Source organism: Metarhizium robertsii (genome assembly GCF_000187425.2).
Source record: "Metarhizium robertsii ARSEF 23 chromosome Unknown MAA_Scf_8, whole genome shotgun sequence".
Classification (NCBI taxonomy): Eukaryota; Fungi; Ascomycota; class Sordariomycetes; order Hypocreales; family Clavicipitaceae; genus Metarhizium; species Metarhizium robertsii.
This window is the reverse complement of record NW_011942226.1, coordinates 1,416,812-1,434,974: the sequence shown is the minus strand read 5'-3', so window position 1 is coordinate 1,434,974 and position 18,163 is coordinate 1,416,812. Positions and strand designations below refer to the sequence as shown.

At 52.1% G+C, this 18,163-nt stretch overlaps 7 protein-coding genes across 7 annotated transcripts; 5 read left to right on the top strand and 2 right to left on the bottom strand.

The window, feature by feature from the left end:
• Nucleotides 1-67: 67 nt before the first annotated feature.
• MAA_01217 (seven transmembrane receptor, rhodopsin family) lies at nucleotides 68-1,908 on the top strand (the record flags this gene model as incomplete). Its single annotated transcript, XM_007819215.2, has 3 exons — nucleotides 68-183; nucleotides 253-1,414; nucleotides 1,465-1,908. 3 exons carry the CDS (start codon nucleotides 68-70, stop codon nucleotides 1,906-1,908), a joined length of 1,722 nt encoding a protein of 573 aa, XP_007817406.2.
• Nucleotides 1,909-2,680: 772 nt separating this feature from the next.
• Nucleotides 2,681-4,344, top strand: MAA_01216 (Cytochrome P450 CYP620C3; the record flags this gene model as incomplete). Its single annotated transcript, XM_007819214.2, has 2 exons — nucleotides 2,681-3,186; nucleotides 3,306-4,344. The coding sequence occupies 2 exons, from the start codon at nucleotides 2,681-2,683 to the stop codon at nucleotides 4,342-4,344; spliced, it is 1,545 nt and encodes a 514-aa protein (XP_007817405.2).
• A 546-nt stretch (nucleotides 4,345-4,890) lies between these two features.
• MAA_11514 (gliotoxin biosynthesis protein GliK) lies at nucleotides 4,891-5,307 on the top strand (the record flags this gene model as incomplete). Its single annotated transcript, XM_011413508.1, has 1 exon — nucleotides 4,891-5,307. The coding sequence occupies one exon, from the start codon at nucleotides 4,891-4,893 to the stop codon at nucleotides 5,305-5,307; it is 417 nt and encodes a 138-aa protein (XP_011411810.1).
• Nucleotides 5,308-5,598: 291 nt separating this feature from the next.
• On the bottom strand, nucleotides 5,599-7,853 carry MAA_01215 (glycoside hydrolase family 92 protein; the record flags this gene model as incomplete). The annotated part of the gene is made up of 5 exons (XM_007819213.1): nucleotides 5,599-6,145; nucleotides 6,209-6,603; nucleotides 6,663-7,142; nucleotides 7,197-7,721; nucleotides 7,773-7,853. 5 exons carry the CDS (start codon nucleotides 7,851-7,853, stop codon nucleotides 5,599-5,601), a joined length of 2,028 nt encoding a protein of 675 aa, XP_007817404.1.
• A 1,328-nt stretch (nucleotides 7,854-9,181) lies between these two features.
• On the top strand, nucleotides 9,182-11,005 carry MAA_11513 (fungal specific transcription factor domain protein; the record flags this gene model as incomplete). The annotated part of the gene is made up of 2 exons (XM_011413507.1): nucleotides 9,182-9,384; nucleotides 9,484-11,005. The coding sequence occupies 2 exons, from the start codon at nucleotides 9,182-9,184 to the stop codon at nucleotides 11,003-11,005; spliced, it is 1,725 nt and encodes a 574-aa protein (XP_011411809.1).
• Nucleotides 11,006-12,015: 1,010 nt separating this feature from the next.
• MAA_11512 (uncharacterized protein) lies at nucleotides 12,016-14,301 on the top strand (the record flags this gene model as incomplete). Its single annotated transcript, XM_011413506.1, has 3 exons — nucleotides 12,016-12,544; nucleotides 12,605-14,119; nucleotides 14,192-14,301. The coding sequence occupies 3 exons, from the start codon at nucleotides 12,016-12,018 to the stop codon at nucleotides 14,299-14,301; spliced, it is 2,154 nt and encodes a 717-aa protein (XP_011411808.1).
• A 346-nt stretch (nucleotides 14,302-14,647) lies between these two features.
• MAA_01214 (exocyst complex subunit) lies at nucleotides 14,648-17,890 on the bottom strand (the record flags this gene model as incomplete). The annotated part of the gene is made up of 3 exons (XM_007819212.2): nucleotides 14,648-15,355; nucleotides 15,416-17,511; nucleotides 17,575-17,890. 3 exons carry the CDS (start codon nucleotides 17,888-17,890, stop codon nucleotides 14,648-14,650), a joined length of 3,120 nt encoding a protein of 1,039 aa, XP_007817403.2.
• Between the last annotated feature and the right edge of the window lie 273 nt (nucleotides 17,891-18,163).

The following is an 18,163-nucleotide window of genomic DNA, read 5'->3' as shown; positions in this document are numbered from 1 at the left end:
CCCAGTCATGACCTAGCTTTTCTGCGGCTTCACAAGCTTCGTCTCGGCAGCCGTTTTCGTTGCCGTCATGTCTGTTACTACCGCTAGCATCGCCTCTGATGGAGGCACAGGGGCAAAATTTACCTATGCTACCACGGTGGTCGCTGGCGTTGCCTCGTTTGCAGCAACACTACTCTCCGTCGTGTAGGTTTTGTCCCAGATGATGCAAGAACGCATACATGCCGTGTCAAGCTGACAGTCCTGCTCCCTTAGCTCGATATGGCTTCAGACGAAAAACTACCGGAAGCCCCTGCTTCAGCGCTACGTTGTTCGAATCCTGCTCATGGTTCCCATCTATTCGATTGCGTCCTTCACAAGCATGGTGTCGCTTACCGCGGCTGCTTTTATCGACCCTGTTCGAGACATATACGAAGCCTTCACCATTTACACCTTCTTCCAGCTCCTCATCAACTACCTGGGCGGAGAAAGAGCCTTGATTATCATGGCGCATGGTCGTGCCCCCGTCGAGCACCTCTGGCCGATGAACCACATTCTACGCAAAGTTGACATATCGGATCCGCATACATTTCTGTCCATCAAGCGGGGGATCCTCCAATATGCGTGGCTCAAGCCCATACTAGCCATTGCTGCCATCGTCATGAAAGCCACGGGCACGTATCAAGAGGGATACATTGGCGCCAAGTCGGGCTACTTTTGGAGCGGAATCATTTACAATATCAGCGTGACTGTGAGCTTGTACTCGCTTGGTTTATTCTGGGTCTGCATGCACCGCGACTTGACGCCGTTCCGCCCTGTCCCAAAATTCCTCTGCATCAAACTTATCATTTTTGCGTCCTACTGGCAAGGCTTCTTCTTGTCCATTCTCGTTTGGCTCGGCGCCATTCCAGACAACGTCCAGGGGTATACGAGGGACAATCTTGCCGCTGCCATCCAAGATGCATTGATTTGCGTGGAGATGCCGGCGTTTGCAGTTGCCCACTGGTACGCCTTCTCATGGCATGACTTCGCCGATAACAGTATTCTATCTGCGCGCATGCCCTTGCACCACGCGCTCAAGGACTCCTTTGGCGTCAAGGATCTCATCGAGGACTCCAAGGAGACATTCCGGGGCAACAACTACGGCTACCGGGCATTCGACTCTGGAGACAAGGTCATGGCCCATGAAGACTCCCAGTCACGCCTCGCAAGGATCAACGCGGGCATGAGATATGAGCGTGGAGGGAAAGCAAAATACTGGTTGCCCAAACCAGGCGAAGTCAGCGCTACCTCTCCACTGCTCGGCGGGCCCAGTTCAAGTAGAACTGGCGATACATTATTTGAACAGCAGCATGGGACCTTTGATGAACCCGAGTTGGATGAGGATGAAGAGCGCTTGTATAATTCTGCAAGACAGTTGAAATACGGCGATTGGAATGTGCGTCCATGCTTCATTCTCACATGGTGTAGCAAACTAATAAATTCCAGTACCCCGTCATCACAGCCAGCGAGCCACTGGCTGAGCGATACCGATCGTCGATGAGCAGCCACAACGGCACACCGCCAGCCTGGTCGACCAGGTCAGCGCGACCACCGCCGCCGCAAGCAGCAAACTCGAACTCAGGTTCATCTCGACAATCATCATCCCAGCGAATAGAAGAGCCACAGCCTGTCGTCGTTGTCAAGAAGAAGAAGAAGACGAAGAAAGTAGTGAAGCATCCGGAACCAGATCCAGCAGGCCTGGGTCTCGGAAAAGGCGCCCCTGCTCATTCTCCTGATCCCACAGGCACAACTGACGCAAGCGCAAGTGTGCAGAAACCTGAGCCGGAAGAAGCCGGACAAGGGGGAGATTCAGCAGCCACAGATGAGGGACAGCAAACGAACAGGTACCACGTGGATGGTAGCGACGAGTTTCGCAACGTGTGGGAATAAGCGATCTAGATTGCATCTTGCCTCATGTACATGTTTGGGGTGTATACTAAGATGCTTCTGCATAGCGAGGAGTTTTGATGAATTACTATGATGATTGGTTTCAATTGTGTCAATCGGGCTTGCTTCAACGCCGTGTGTCATCTTCTGTTGTCTGTGCAAATATTTTCTCCAAGAATTCGCGCTGTTCAGCACGCCCCGTTGAGATGGACTCCCGTCTGGGTCAAGAATCCTCACTGCTGCCTGCAAAAGGGAACGCTCCGCAATTGACAGTGCAATCACAGAATAAGTAGTCTGTTGCGCACGCAATTAAATGCGCATTTTTTGTTGACACTAGAATAGGGAACATCAGTACAAGATATTAAAAAGCCTAGACAATTCTGTTAAAGTTTTTTGTCATCTTAATCATACCAGTCAGCCGCTTTTTTGCAAGACCTTGTGACTCGCGGTGTCCCAATCTCTTCTTGACTGGCTTGCTTTTCAGCCACAAAAACAAATGGGTGTTGAGGATGTAAGTTCAAGTGGATGATCTGTTGCAATTGTGGTGTTTGAGGCATAAAATTACTTTTGAAACCTTTGAAGAGCTGAAGGAGCTTCCAATCACGAAAATTGACCAGGAAATTGCAACCCCTCTCGGCTGGTATTATCTGTGTGTATTTATAGGAAGCTTGATAGCTTTGTTCAACTCATTCATAATATCACATTCTGTTTCTCAGCTCTTTGATCCAACTTCGATTTTACAATTGGCATCTGATCTCTCTTGGCTCTCTGCACAATGTTCCAGGTTATTATTGCCCTCTTAGGGACTCTGTTCGTATACTATTTGTCTCGAAAGAGGGGCAAGTCCAACCTCCCACCTGGACCGAGAGGTCTGCCCATCGTTGGCAACATCATGCATCTCCCGCCGAAGGGCATGCCGGAATACCAGCACTGGCTCAAATTTAAAGACATTTACGGCTCCATCAGCTCTGTTACCGTACTTGGTACTACACTTATTATAATCCACGACAGGAAGGCAGCACACGATATTCTGGAGAAGAACTCGTTGAAGACATCAGGGCGACCAAAATTTTATTTCGGAAGTGATTTATGTGGTTACGGAAAGCTCCTTTCGTTCTTGCAATACAACGATACCTTCCGACACCACCGTAAGTTGGTGCATCAACAGCTGGGTACAAAGACAGCGATAGCGCGCTTCCGGGACATTCAAGACGTCGAGTCACGCCGGTTTCTTTTGCGAGTACTGGACGATCCCCTCAAATTGACACAACATATCAAGACGTAAGTGCATTCCCATTTACAATAGATATAGCAACCAAGTCCCACGAAATATTTGCTGATTAAATCCTTAGCGAGGCGGGCGCGATTATTCTACAAATAACCTATGGTTATACTATTAGACCGCGAAGCGCCGACCCATTAGTCCTTTTGATTGAGCGTATGATGAATGAGTTTTCCCTTGCATTTCGTCCTCTAACCTGGGCTGTCGATGTCATACCTATTCTCAAGTATCTTCCAGAAGGTTTACCAGGCACTTCATTCCAAAAGACAGCTCGAAAGTGGAACAAGGTTACTCGCATGGTAATCGAAACTCCCTATGCGTTTGTTCGCCAACAGATGACGAAGGGGGTCCATCGGCCGTCATACGTCGCTTCACTAGTTACACATCATGAAAATGATAGCAGAGGAAATATCAACTGGAAATATGAAGAGAATGCTATCAAGAGGACAGCCGCAATTATGTTTGCAGGTGGGGCTGACACTACTGTGACTTCTATCACCGGCTTTATCCTAGCGATGCTACTTTTCCCAGCAATCCAGAAAAAGGCCAAAGACGAAATTGATCTCATAATTGGGGTTAGCAGGCTACCACAATTGGAAGATAGAGATAAGTTGCCCTATGTCAGTGCTTTAGTAAAGGAAACACTCCGGTGGCTCCCTGTTGCGCCATCAGGAGCAACCCACACAACCGACGAGGCATTCGACTACAATGGATATTATATCCCAAAAGGAGCAAATCTGATGCCTGCGGTATGGTGGTTCTTGCACGATCCACAGACCTACTCAGACCCATCTGCTTTTGATCCTGACAGGTATCTGGAACCCCGCAATGAGCCTGACCCGGCGAGTGAAGCTTTTGGATACGGCCGTAGAATCTGCCCAGGGCGGTACCTGGCTGATGAGAGTCTTTTTTTGACAATCTCACGTTTGTTGGCCGTCTTCGACATCAATAAAGCTGTTGATAAGCGGGGGGAGGAGATTGTTCCCGAGATAAATATCACACCTGGCTTAATCGGTCACCCGCGCGAGTTCCCCTACATCATCAAGCCAAGAAGTGCGAAGCACGTGGATCTGATACGATCCATTGAGGTGGACCATCCATGGGAAGAAGGTGACGCTGGTCTCCTGTCTCCGTCATTGGGACTTGACGAAGAATAAACTAAATCAGCAGGAACTAGAACGAAAGGGTGACTGGGGAGTTGGCGATGTTACAGGTCAAGTTGCATGGCTAAGTGGAAGCAAGGTCAGTGATAATGTGGTCTATTGATGTTGCAGCTACCAGGTGAAGCAGGCAGCAGTGGCCCACATCGTTGCTGCCTGCCACCAAGGCAGCAGCGATGGAGGCACTTACATAGCTTAACAACAACAAGAACAGGACAATCATGAATATACTATCAATTTATGCCAACAAATGAATGCGTATTCAACGCCTTGACCCAACAATCTCCCAGTCACTCCTGGGGAGCTACAACATGTCCATCCTCAATATCAGCCTCTTGGCGGCGGCCACCGATGCCAGCTATTTTGCCTCTCTGCTGCCGGCTAAACTCGTCCACGCCAGCCATCTCGCTGCGCGCCTACCACGACGACTTTTACAACGTCATTGGACAGGAGGCCAGGGCTCGAAAAGTGTGGGATCTGCCCTGGGAAGCACCTGCGGGGAGCGGAGGAATTGCGACAGCGGCGACCCCATAGAAGAAGGCCATGCGAAATAATCGACGGGTTAACGGAGTAAATGACGACCTGGATGCGGAGGACCACGGAGGGTCATGGTTGACGGACGAGAGAAATGCAGAGTACCTCCGAGGAACACAGGACGCCCTGCTCCGGCAGATCGAGCAACGAGCAGACTTGCGACAAGCATTTGTGCGCGATGACCAAGGCAGGACTGGAGGGAAAACACTATGCCGCCAGGCCATGGCTGTTTATATGGAGTCCTGGCTCCTCTGGAACATGATCGGCCTGTATCCCATGACGGGCACGCCCCTGTTCCTCATCGGATCGCCTTGGTTCGCAGACCTGACCATCCACCTCGGCGGCGGCGGCAGCGCGGCGAGGAAGCTCCGCATTACAAGCACCGGCGGGGGGGGGGGGGAGACGCCTTTTACGTGCGCAAGGTGACTCTGAACAGCGCGCCGCATACCCAGAGCTGGGTGGATTGGGGGCAAGTGTTTCGGTCTGGCGGGTTGTTGGAGTTTGAGCTAGGCCCAGAGCCGAGGAATTGGACGACGGGGGATTCGCCGCCGACCATGGGGGAAAGGGATCCTGAAGATGCGAGACTGGCCTTGCGGAGGTGGGTTGGGGGCCAGGCGTAGGAGCATCGATGAGCATTGTGTGAGAGATCCTGGTAGGGGAACGGTTTTAGAAGACATCACAAACGTGGTGGGGGACTGGAGGCAAGACTTATCTCAACTAGATGTATTTGTCCATCGCGCTATACACAGATATGTCGAATATGCTAGGCAAAGTCTTGGGGTGGGCGTAGTACGACTCGGCGACGTGCCTGCTTCGCCGGACGGCCAGGTCCTGGCGGCCCGCGTAGTGGTACAGGTAGGGCGTTGTGAAGCTCGGCTCGTTGCCCGGGTTGAAGATGGTGTTTCCGAACGGCTTGTTGCCCGGGTACGCGCCCGGCTCAAAGGTCTTTTCGAGCCGCTGGACGAAGCGTTCGGGCCCGCCCATGTACTCGGCCACGGTGCGCAGGTCGTGGTGCGCGTTGAAGGAGTATTCCCACGGCAGCGCCTGGTAGTAGGCGTCGCGCCAGTAGCAGCCGCCGCACGAGAGGGGGTCCTGGGGCACGAAGCCGCTGGTGTTGCGGGGGCCGAGGAAGCCTGTGAAGTTGAGGGCCGTCATGTTGGTGTTCCAGTGGTTGCGCCAGTTGCGCGAGCGGTTGAAGTACGTGGCGAAGATGTCCTTGCCGAGGCCGGCGGCCACGACGGCGAGGGAGAAGTCGTTCATCGAACTGGAAGCTTGTTTGTTAGAAAACGACGACGTTTACAAGAGGGGGGTTTGGTAGGATAACTACTATTCGACGGCTCGGCTGACGGATCGTCCAAACCTGGGCGTGATGTAGCCGAGTTGGCTGTAGTCAGGTAGTGCGCCTTTGCCCTCGGCCGTACTGCCGGTTGGATCTCTCGGGTCATGGTTGTTTGGTGGCACGGTGTTTGCGTTCTTGAGGAGTGCCTCGTACGCATCTTCCCAGTTGATGCCGCCGTTGGGCGATGTGCCAGCTACTCCCTTGACGTACGCGTCGGCAAGGACGTTGTCCGCATTGGTGCCGCCTTGCACAGCGCCATTGGAGAAGGATGAGCGGCCGTCTGGAAGCCAGCCCGTGTGGCGATACGTATCAATCAGAGAGCGTATGAATTCCGCGTAGTACTCTTCCTGGAGAACGTGGAAGAGCGCCGTGGTACACCTGTGCTGTTGAACGTGTGAGCGAGTCCACGAGGCGGCAACGATAACCGGGATAACGAGCTCACAGTGTCCCAGAGGGTAAAGATGTCGTCGTAATACGGCTCGCTGCTGTTCCACCCGGGATTCTCACCAGTCTTTCTCGTCGGCAGCAGGTGCATGAAATACATGGCCGTATACAACTGCGTCAGCTTGGTGACGTTGGTGTCCGGGGTGGTGATCCTTCCCAGGACGTTGACGTTCCACTCGTCTCGTGTCTTATTCCGAAGATCCCAGCCGTCTGATTCCTGGGAAATCTCTTCGTCGACATTACCGCACGCTTGGTCCGTGGAGATGAAGGACACGCCGACCCGGGAGACGACGTTGGTGTGGTTGAAAGTGAATAAGGCGCCGAGACGGGCGGTGTCGGACTGGTATGATGCAGATTTATTCGAAAACTCGACAAGATGGTCGGTAGTCTTGTCCTTCCCCAGAAACGTCTTGTATGTGAAAGGACGATTGAAGTGGCCGCAAAAGTAGACGGTCCAGGGAGCAGTTCTGTTCCAACCCTACGATGTGACGGGGTTAGTTACTTGGCGGAAGGATCCTTCACGGATACGTACGTTGTCGTAAGTGCCCCAGCCAATGTATTTCAAGTCTGTATCTCCCTTTTCGGTTGGGACTATGCTGATGTTTCCCGCGACAAAGTGCTGCTCCAGGCCTTGGCCTCTATACGACGACAAGACATGCGATACATCGACGAGCACGTTCTTTGGCGCTGCCGTGTTGGGAAACTCGTACCGGTATAGACCGGCCTTTCTGGACGCATATAGCCCGACGACGGTGCCGGAGCCCAAAGTCGCTTTGTAGTATCCCACTTCGGTGAAGTCCTTCTCGGCGCGTGTATCATTCATGGCGTCGCTCAAGGGATTCGTGACGGCCCCAACAACCGGCATCTGTGACACCACGCCGTATTTCGGCGCGCCGCCCGTGCCACTTTCATGGAGCATACTGAAACCCGTGAAGTTACCGGTGGGCTGGTATCCAGAGTATGAGTCGCTGCCGGTGTATAGATCCGGTCCGAGTTTCACCATGCCGAATGGCCACGAGACTCCTGGGAATGTGTTCCCGCCTCCGGTTGACCCGGTCTGGCGCTTTATTAGACGACAGCCCTCGGATTGTATTTAGGATCGACTTACGTCCGTCAGGACATATTTTGCCAAGTCAGCTGCATCTGCGCCTGTAGTGACTGCATACAACAGCCACCAGATGGTGACCATACTGGATGAAGGCTGGCAACGCCGCGTAACCGATTCCTCTAATAAATGGAAGTGTTGTATTCGATGAATCGAATTCCATTTGCAGGTACACTACTGGGCAAGAAGGGTGTTTGCAATCAAAATACATCTTTGTGTCGTACAGAATATGTCATGGCGCCATTCTACCGCGAAGCAAACCCCGCAATGTACGGGCACAGAAAAGTAGTATTTACTATTTACTTGCTCGGACTAAAACTTGGGACGGCCGACTATCCTTGGCCACTTCGTCAATTGCCGGGATCTTGGTCCTTGATGCGGCCATCAGCACGAATGGTCAGCGCACGTGGGCGCCGGTAATGTCTGGTAGCAAGACAAGAAATAGAAAAAGTTCGGAGAGAAAACAGTCAATTCGACGGTGTGTAAACCACGTGAATAATCAGTTGCGTTGCAATGGGCTCCGAGGGCGGGGGTTACATCGATGTGATGGATGGGGATGCCTTGCAGGTGTGACGAACGAATTCATCCTGAGCGCAACTGGATCGGAGTTTTTCATTCACTTTTTTGTCATTGGAGTCCGATTTCATGGACATATTCGAACTGGACTGATTAACCTTGGCAAAGAAGTTGCTTGTCCGACCACTTTATTTTCGAATACGACAGAAAATGAAGGACTGCCGAGTGTGATATCGTGGAAAGCCAGGGTTGTCATCGACTCAGCAGCGATATTCGGAGGACGCCGATGCCATTGCAAACCGAGCCAAACACTTCGCATCTGTTGAGCGTCTATTCCATACTGCGGTATTTGCTCCGGCGACATGACGAAATACAAGCCGTCTGTATATAGTTGATGGTGTCGGAGAAATGCCATCAACGGACGAATAACGAGATATCGATTCAAAGATGTGTTTTCGCGTGCTAGGTACTTGGTACACGCTCACTTGCCATAGTACCGCGGCTTCTCTGGTACTGGTACCTACCGAAGCAGCGGGGAGAACTGCATAATCTTGGATGAGCTGGCCAATCAAAATACAAAATTCAACTCTGCAACTTGCCTCACTTCTAAAATACGACCTGAGCGAATGGCAACTCCTCAGACCACACTTTTCCAGCAAGTCATCCCAGTGGCGTGAGGGACGAGACATTCATCACATGGAAATCCCATAATGTGAGCTTATCGTTATACCAAATTGAACCAACTTGCCATGGGACGTTTCGGTCCATCATGTAAGGCTCTTCTAGCAAGCCTGCGGACCTCATGCCTGCTTATGTTATCTCATCGTGATGATGATTCTGACCAAGAGTACAGATGCTTCATCATTTCTCAAGTGTGACGAGCCAGCTTGCGCAACATGTACGCGAGCAGTGGCCCGAAGCCACATGCACAACAAACCGTGTGGCTGGCCGACACCTCTACAGGGTTAACGACTGCCGTGCCAGTTGCGAAGAGACAGAAAAGTCTGGCTAATGAGAAAGGCTCTATTGAAGCGGCGCCCGATAAGCAGCGTAAAAGGAAATGGGCTCCCAAGGTAAAGACTGGTTGTACCACATGTAGGTACGTTCAAGTTGCGACTGCAGGACTATGTCCGACCAACATCATCCCACGGTATACTCATCCATCGCGTGGTCAATAACCTGCCTAACACCCTGATAGAAAGCGCCGTGTCAAGTGCGATGAACTAAAGCCCAGTTGCCGTGTATGTGTCTCTGGTGGAAGAAAATGCGAATGGTACTTGCGTCCGGTCCAACTTCCGGAGCTACCCATTTCACTATTGGCTTCGCAACCCTCCCATACAGTCTCGCCTCCCGGCATACAACCAAGTGAGCCGGAGAGATACATGTTCGATCTTCTGCGCAAAAGAACCGTCAAACATGTCTCCGGCATCTTTGAGCAGTCCTTTTGGTCTGTAAACATGCTGCGCGCAGCACAGGTGTATCCCGCAGTCTGGCACGCTTGTCTTTCCTTTGCCGCAGTCCATAAGATAACTACTGCCTTCCAAAGCGACGCGTCCTCGGATCAATCAAAAGCAACCTACGCTTTCGCCTTGAAGCAGTACAATTCGTCCATTCGATACCTTCTTAGAATGATGCCCCACGCCACGCCGACTCCAGAAGATCAGGAAATGGTGCTACTGGTTTGCCTATTGTTCACGGGCCTTAGTAGCCTCCAACGCGATACCAGCCAGGCTGTAGCCCATTCTAGCAACGGCATACAGCTATTTTACCGCTGGAGATACTGGGATCAAGCTTCGCCGTCTGGCCAACGCGCCAACTGTATTCTGCCCAGTGGCGCTATTGTCTCTCTGATTACACATATCGAGGCCTCGTTCAGAAATCGCGCCCTGACGGTCTCGCCATGGAGGGGGATGCACATTCATCAAGGCTGTCTTGGGACTAATTTGCCCACAAAGGCTTTCAACTCAGCCGAGGAAGCCTTTTCTGACTTGGAACCCATGTTGACTGGCATTGTAGAGATAATGCAGCATATTGGACTTGAGTCTGAGGCAACGCAGCCGCATCCGTCGCGAGACGGGCGCTCCTTGTTTCGCCCTAGGTTTGCGGCTTGGAGGACCAAATTTGATCTGCTGCACCAATCTGGAAAGCTTCAGCCACCCGACTCGGGCATCATGCTGCTACTTAAGGCCTTGTCAATAGGGGTTGATGTTTTCCTACAGGTCGATTTCAACAACTTGGAGACTTCATTCGACAAGTTCCACTCGTCATTTGAGTGTCTAGTTGCTCTGATGGAGCAGCTATTCACGGAGGATGCCAAAAGATGCGGCGATCAAGCATCCAATTTTTCCGAACTGTCATTTTCTCTATCAGCATGTGGGCTTCTAACTTTGGTCGCCACCAATTGCCGCGACGGCAAACTGCGTCGTCAAGCAATCGCTCTTCTCCGTAGATTTCCGCGATGCGGAACCACCTGGGATCCTAGGGTCTCAATCCGGGTTGCTGAAACCATAATGGAGTTGGAGGAACAAGGATGCCACCCCGGAAATGAAGATATGAACTGTGCATGCATTCCTGGCGACGTCATATGTGCAGACCATAGAGTTGCTCTATGGAGTGTAGAACTCCTTACTTATAAGGATGCGAGAATACTCATGAGGACTGTACAAGATGTAAGAGAAGGCCGTAGAGAGAGAGCAGTAAAAGTATGGATTCCAGGTTGATGGTCAACACGTCATGCACGACAATCACTTGCGAAGACTGCCTCATCATAATGGGGTTCTGAAGTAAAGCGAAGATGCGATACATGCAACCCAGATGACTGCTCCCCCTAGCATTTCAATATATATCCATGGAAATGAGGCAAGGCATTAGGAGAAATCAATTGCCAGATACTGCCAAGCCGCATAGACCCTAAACGCTGTGTACTCATGCCGTTGCTTAGAGCTGTTTCTAAGTAATCCACACAAAAGATTCACGCAAAAATGATCCACATACACGTAGCGACATGTGCGGCGGAAGTGAGAGATGTCTTAGTAGATGGGGGGCTTGGGAGTTGTCTAATAGCGCAAAGACGATAGTTGTGCAGTTTAAAGCTGTCAAAATAACCCGCAACATGTAACAGAGCTTCAAGAGTCATGTACCGACGCTATAGCTCGTTAATATACATACACATCGCAAAAAAGACCTTATATTTTTACACAATCCCCCCGAGTGGCGAAAGAAAGTAGTAGTAAATAATTTGACCCTAACCCTAACCAACATGCCCAGTGCAATTCTGCGCATCTTGGGAATTGTACCCAATACGCATTATAAAGACATGATTCAAATAGAAGACAGCTTATGAGAATTCTTTACATGTATAATAATAATTATTAGGTATATTGATAAGTCCTCTGCTCTGCTAGTCCTCCAGGGAGTACGGAGTAACTTACAGGTGACGCCAACCCCTCGACAATGGACCCACTTCCGACTGATCTTGACCCAAAATGTGGGCCTGACAGGAAGCAGGCGGTGTGAGAAAATTTGTCGGTCAACCAAGGCAGAATCCGTCCCGCCATCATCCATCACCATTATATCCCACTACTGAACGCGTTCAAATAGTTGCCAATCGACCCATCTGAGAGACATTTTGCCGGAGATACCGACTACCACGTACTAGGAAAGGCGTTTCCGCCGTGAAACTCGCATCCCGGAAGCGTGCGACGGTGGGAAACGCACCCAACAACCCGCAATGGGACGCAGACCGAACCCTCTGATCCTCGAGTACTTCGAGCGCGGGCCCAAGTTGAACGACAACAGCAATCGATACCCTCATACGTGCAAGCAATGTGGAGAGAACTTCCCCAAGGGTCGAATCGACAGTTTAACAACTCATATTACCAAACGATGCCCCGCCATTTCCGACTCGGAACGCATGCGAGCCTGTCTCGAACTCCATGGCATCACACAAGCGAGAACGGCTGCCGAGCGACACCAACAAGTCCAGGCGGCCCAGGCGGCCCAGGCTGCAGCTCAGGCTAATGGACAGCAGATATCTCCGAGTGCGCTGCCTCAGGGATGGAGTGCACTTGAGACTCTGGCAGAGGCTTCGCGCCAGGTAGACCTGAATGAGAACAGCCGCGGAAATAAACCCTCGACGGCGCAGCCACAAGCAAATGGCGTCCAAAATGCGGAGCGATTCGAATTACAGGAACAGTATACTCTCGATAACCCACCTACCAACTATGAAACTACTCGGGCGCAGGCAACCGGGAAGAAGGGTGAGCTTCTACAGCCGGACCTATAGTGCCCAGCTTCAGGGAAATACTAACGTGTACCAGGCACAGCAGCTTTCCAAACACCTCCGCCCACCGCCACAGAACTATCACCAGAAGAGCGGCTCCAGGCCCTTCTGCCAGCGAGCGAATCCTCCCCTGACGCGGCTAACCTCTCTGTCGCGGTGGCCGCTGCTGCTCGTCTCAACCCGTCCTTCCTCGACCCTCAACTCGTCAATGGCGATGCGACCCCTACATCTCCATCTGTTGCGGATAGCGCCGGGGCAGCGGCGGCCGACAGCACTCCTACCACGGCCGTCGATACTACCGCTATTCAACCTTGGGGAGAAATGACCTACTTGACAGTTACATCGCCAGCTCCCATTCTTACAGACAACCCGCCAGTGGCGCCTCTCCCGCTGATTCGAGGCGGTGTTCGCATGGATACAAGTGCAGGCGTACTTAATGGACGATCCCGTAACTTCAGATCAAAGTTTACTGCTGCCAGGCGTCAAGAAGTCAAAGAGGTTCGCAAGGTGGGGGCTTGTATTCGATGCCGTATTCTGCGCAAGATCTGCAGCAAAGGAACGCCGTGTGACACCTGCCGCAAAGTTCTTTCCCCTCGCGTTTGGATGACGGGTTGCGTTCGCTCACGCTTACATGAGCAATTGGATCTGTACTCTGCCGGAGTCCAAGTTGTCTTATCCCAAAACCGCATCAATATGCTCAAGGAGCAACTAAACCTGGTGAATAACGGCGCCGTAGTCGAAGTTTCCCACTTTGCAGAAACCGACAAAAATATTGTTCTAGCCGCGGCCGCGGCCGTAATAGAGCCTATCCAGCAAGAAGGTGTCACGCCCGAGGCCCAGGAATCCCTCCACCAAGTCATCATGATTGATCAAGACAAAGACGACGTGCCCGGAAAAGTAGAAAGCTACGTGCGCGACGTGCTCGACCTCTTCATCGAGCGCGAGCCGTCCAAGTTCATGCGCGTCACCCTCGAAACGGCCAAGTCGCAGCTCGCCATTAAGACGGACGAGCCGCTCAAAAAAGCCCTCGAGCTATGGGGACTCGTGGAAAGCATCGACCGCGAGCGGCAATGGAGCATCGCCGAAAAGCCCAGCGCCGACTCCGAACACGGGCGTCCCATCAAGGAGGCGGAAAACGAAAGCGACGCAGACATCTACACCATGATGTGCATGCAGCTCAACGCCGCGGCGGAGCGCAAGGCAAATAGCACTTCCAAGGCTCTGCTGAACCTCATGGACCGCCAGTTGGCAGACAGCAAAACCAAGGTCGGCTTCAACATTTACCTAGCGGCCTTGATATTCCTCAACTGCGTCGAGAAGTCGACGTGGGCGTTCAAGGCCTGGGAACAAGACCACCTGCGTCCCGGCTGGCCGCTCGAGCGCGACCCAAGCGTCTTCACCCAGCAGGGCGGCAACTTGGCCGGTCTGATCAAGATGCTCCTGGGGATACGCAAGGCGCTTCCGCAGACGTGCCGCGGCGCGGATGGCAAGCTGGCCACGCAGGACCAGGATGCTGTCGTGGTCAAGTATTTCCAGGACCTGGACATGGAGTGTACGCATCCACCGCCCCTCAACTTATTGGCCAACTATTCATTTCAGCTGACTTCTCTTCGTTCTTTGACAGATGACACTATTGAAGCTCGCCAACGCGGCTCGCAGTTCTCCCCTGCAGACTCGCGCTCCCTCGAACTCATGTTCTGCTCGCACTTGCTGCTCCCTAATGCACCAGCGTGACCGGACGAGTTGTAGGCTTTGAAAATCGTACGTGAGATGCATAATGAATGGATGGATAATGTAGAGATACCTTTTTATTTTATTGGCGTTGGGGTGGTTTTCGGATCGGGGTAGACAAAACAAATGATGCGCGAGCCTTGCTTACTTGCTTCTTATGGTGGCGAGCCATGTTTCAGCCCAAAAGGTAATATGGCTGTGTGCCGAGGTAGGCAGCTACTTTATCAGACACTCTAAACGTGTATTAAACTGGAGAGAATACTTGTGATCGAAATGCCTTAAAAAAGTGACATTCATGCAAAGGGCTAACTGTCAGTTTCAACACGCTACATCATCTTGTGCCATACACTCATGCCTGCTCCTTGCTCGACGCAGCTCCGGGGTCGACTTTTGGTCCCGATCGCTTTTGCTTCTTGAAACATGCAAACTCGTTCTTACTCGCCTCCCTCAGCTTCTTAAGGATGCTCCTCATCTCAGGTAACTCGCTCTGCAACCTAGCACGAGCGTCATTATCCGTACGCCCATCCAGCTCCTGATAAATTTGGCTCTGCAGCTCCGAGGCCTTATCAGTCGTGTACTGGCTTAGCGTTTGGGCAACAAACTCTACGTCGAGGGTAGCCTGCATAAGAGCCTCGAGTGAGTAGCGGGGACGTTTGCGGAACGCGTCCAGTAGTTGGAGGGACGTTTGCTCGAGCAAGAATGACAATACTTGGGAGGTGAGTGAGGGTGCAGTGGTGGACACCTGGGAGTGCACGAGGACGAGGGCAAGGAGAGCTTCGTAGATGTAGGGTTTTGCGGTGGATGGGCGGGTATTCACTGGCGGTTCCCAGTCGGCGAGGGAGAGACCTGCAGATATGATGGCATGGAGGGTCTCGATGGATTGTTTGGTGTATGATTGGAAGAGCCGGGCGTCGATCTGGCCGAGGACGTCGCGGATGGTTTTGGATTCGTCGGTGAGTTTGACGGAGAAGGCATTCTCAAATTGCGAATTGAGGCTGGGGACGACTTGGGAGCGGAGGGCTTGGAGATTACTAAGAGTTAGGAGCATGCGAATGTTCTGTTGTCCGTGGTCAACAAAAGGAGGTGATTTACAGCGGGTGTGTGGTATTAGACTTACTCGGTCACCGGCGTCCAAGATACTCTTGCTGGGGATAGAATTAGGCACATATGCCGGTGAAGCGTCCTGCGAAACTTCCCACTCGTCGTCATTCTTCTTGAGCGCCCGTTCCGCATTCTCTACCATCCCACTCAGCGCCTTATACAACGTGGTGACGTATTGACTGCGAACCATCTGCAGTAGCTTTGTTGGCGGTGGTAGCACAATATTCCCTGCGCCAGGCTTCTCCATTGCTTCAGGAATGTACAGGATTTTCTGCATCCCAGACAACACAGCCCCCTCAAACGCGGCAAAGATTGCGGGCATGCGAGTGACATCGCCAGATTCCGCAGGACGCCGCCAATCCTCAACGTACTTGATATTTTCGGCATCACGATTCCATGCGGCGCAAAGAGCAGTGACGCAACGATCTCTGGACATACCAACAAGAGTCTTCAGAAGCTCAACAACCTGGCCGTCAGCAGAGGAGATAGGGCTGAGGCTGGCCATTTCAGCAGCAGCTGACCCAACCAGTGACAGCATTTTGGAGAGATACTCTACGCCACTGATGGAATTCGACCACGGCGGCCAGAACGCAAGCTTTTCCCACGATTCTCCCCTTCTAGGTGAGGGGGGTGGGGGGTTATTGGAGTCAAAATTGAATCGAGGGTCGCGCAGCGACGTTGGCGACAATGGGTTGTTGGCGCCGCCCGCGGAAGCAGGGGACATCGGCGACAGAAGTGGAGGTGAGAACAGTAGCGAAATATCTTCGGGTGGAATCTCGACAAAGAAGGCGTGAACGTGTTCTCGCAAAAGTTCAACCAATTCCACCATTCCCTTTTCCAAGTCACTTACAGCCTGCGGTGATAGCCGATGCTGGCTTCGAGATTCTCCATTGTATCCCACGGGGAGAGACTGTTGTGTTTTGCCACTAATGAAACCTTGAGCAGTCTGCCAAAACTCTACTACTTCTCCTAAAATGCCTTGGGACGAGATGAGACCAGTCAAAAAAGCAAGCATCTTGTCCCAGAGTTCAATGACGTCGGTAGAATCCGACGATGAAATCTTGCCTTCAATGGATTGACGACCTAGCGTCCGCAAGTACGAGGCCAAGATTTGAGGTGCCGGTTTCTCGTTGTTAGCGAGTCTGCGTCGTAGAACCTCGATTTCGACCTTGGACCGATCGGCTGAACCTTGGATCTTGCTTCGCAAGTGATCATGCCTGCTCAGAAGCCATACCCAGATCGGATTGTCTTCAACACCCAGCTCAAACAACAGTCCAATCAGCTCCATGTGCTGATCCTGCTGCCTACCACCCATGCTTTCTGATCTTGAGAAGTGTAGCGACACCAACTTCTTCCATATATCCTTCTTGAAGGCTTGTACCTGCTGATCCACGTCATTCCACATACGCCCTGCAAGAACCAACATGTATAATTGCTTGTCGCTGGGTGACTGCCCATTGAGATTTCTAGACAACTGTTTTGCTTCGTTGGCAAACTTTCTCGCCCGGTTATAGCTCTCCACCAGGGTGTCGTAGTCTTTGCGCTTAATACTGTCTGCCACAGTAGCACTCAATTCGACGTAATCCTTAAATTCATCCAAGTAGGTTGAGACATTGCGCAAGTGTTTCTCCTTTTCGCGACCACCGAGCGCAGGACCCCAAACATCTTCTGCCTTGGCAGATACATCTAGGAGCGGCGCCTTGATACCCATGACACCGTATTCGCTTTCCTTGATCAAGGCATTTTTTTTTCGATTGTCTGATATGGGAAGAGCAAGAGGGTTATTGAGGCCCAGGGTGGCACCGCTAGCACTGCTGCGACCAAAGCTTGTACGACTGGAATGGCGTGAGTGGCGGCCGGATTGCCGTTGCTGGACCGGATCGATGCCGCGATACTTCATTTCCTTGTAGACATTGTCAATGGTTGCCTTGGCTTTCACGAAACGTTCAAAGTTGCTTTCGACAAGGACTTTGAGCGACGCTGACTTCTGATCGATCGATTGCGACAGAACATCGAGTCCTTGCAACAAGGTATTGGTATCGGCATTTGAGTGCATTTGAGAGATAAACAGGGCCGGGGAGAAGGTGGTGGATGAAAGCATGAATCGGTTTCCTAGCAAACTTATTAGCATTAGGGCTATATCTTCTTGTTAGGTTGGTAGCTACAAGCACGCACTGAGTCGGGCATCGTCTTGTACCGGCAGGCCCAGCTGCTTCAACGACCTCACAACGCTGTCCGAGGTGCCTAGGGGGTCTGCTTCATCCTTTTGTACTAGATTGCCTATTCCACCTTGTCCGCTTTCCCCAACGAAGCTTTTCCGCGCCCCAAAGGCCGACCCGAGGGCTTCGTAACGCGACTTTCGTCGGCCTTGCTTCGCGCCGTGGTCCTCTTCCGCGGATTCCTCCCCGGCATCCTTTTCTGGGGGCCACATCTCGGGGTAAGAAGTGGGGAGCTGGTAGAATTCGAGTACTTTTCGTTCGTAATCAGCCATGATGGGCGTTTAGGAGACTGAAATGCTATTCGTAGGGCTGCGTGCTATCAACGGAATAGGTGACGTCGGCATGAAGGTGGCACAGGGGAGTCGAGAGCACGCACTCGGCTCAATGCCGTAGAGATTGCCTAGTCACCTGCAAGCTGTGAGCCCATGAATGGTGCACTGGGCAAACACGGTGTTTCTTACGTAGTGACAGTAATTTCCTGATGAACAGACGGAGCACCGCGATGACGCTTGGCATGGTCCTGGGGAGCTGCTGTATTGAACAGA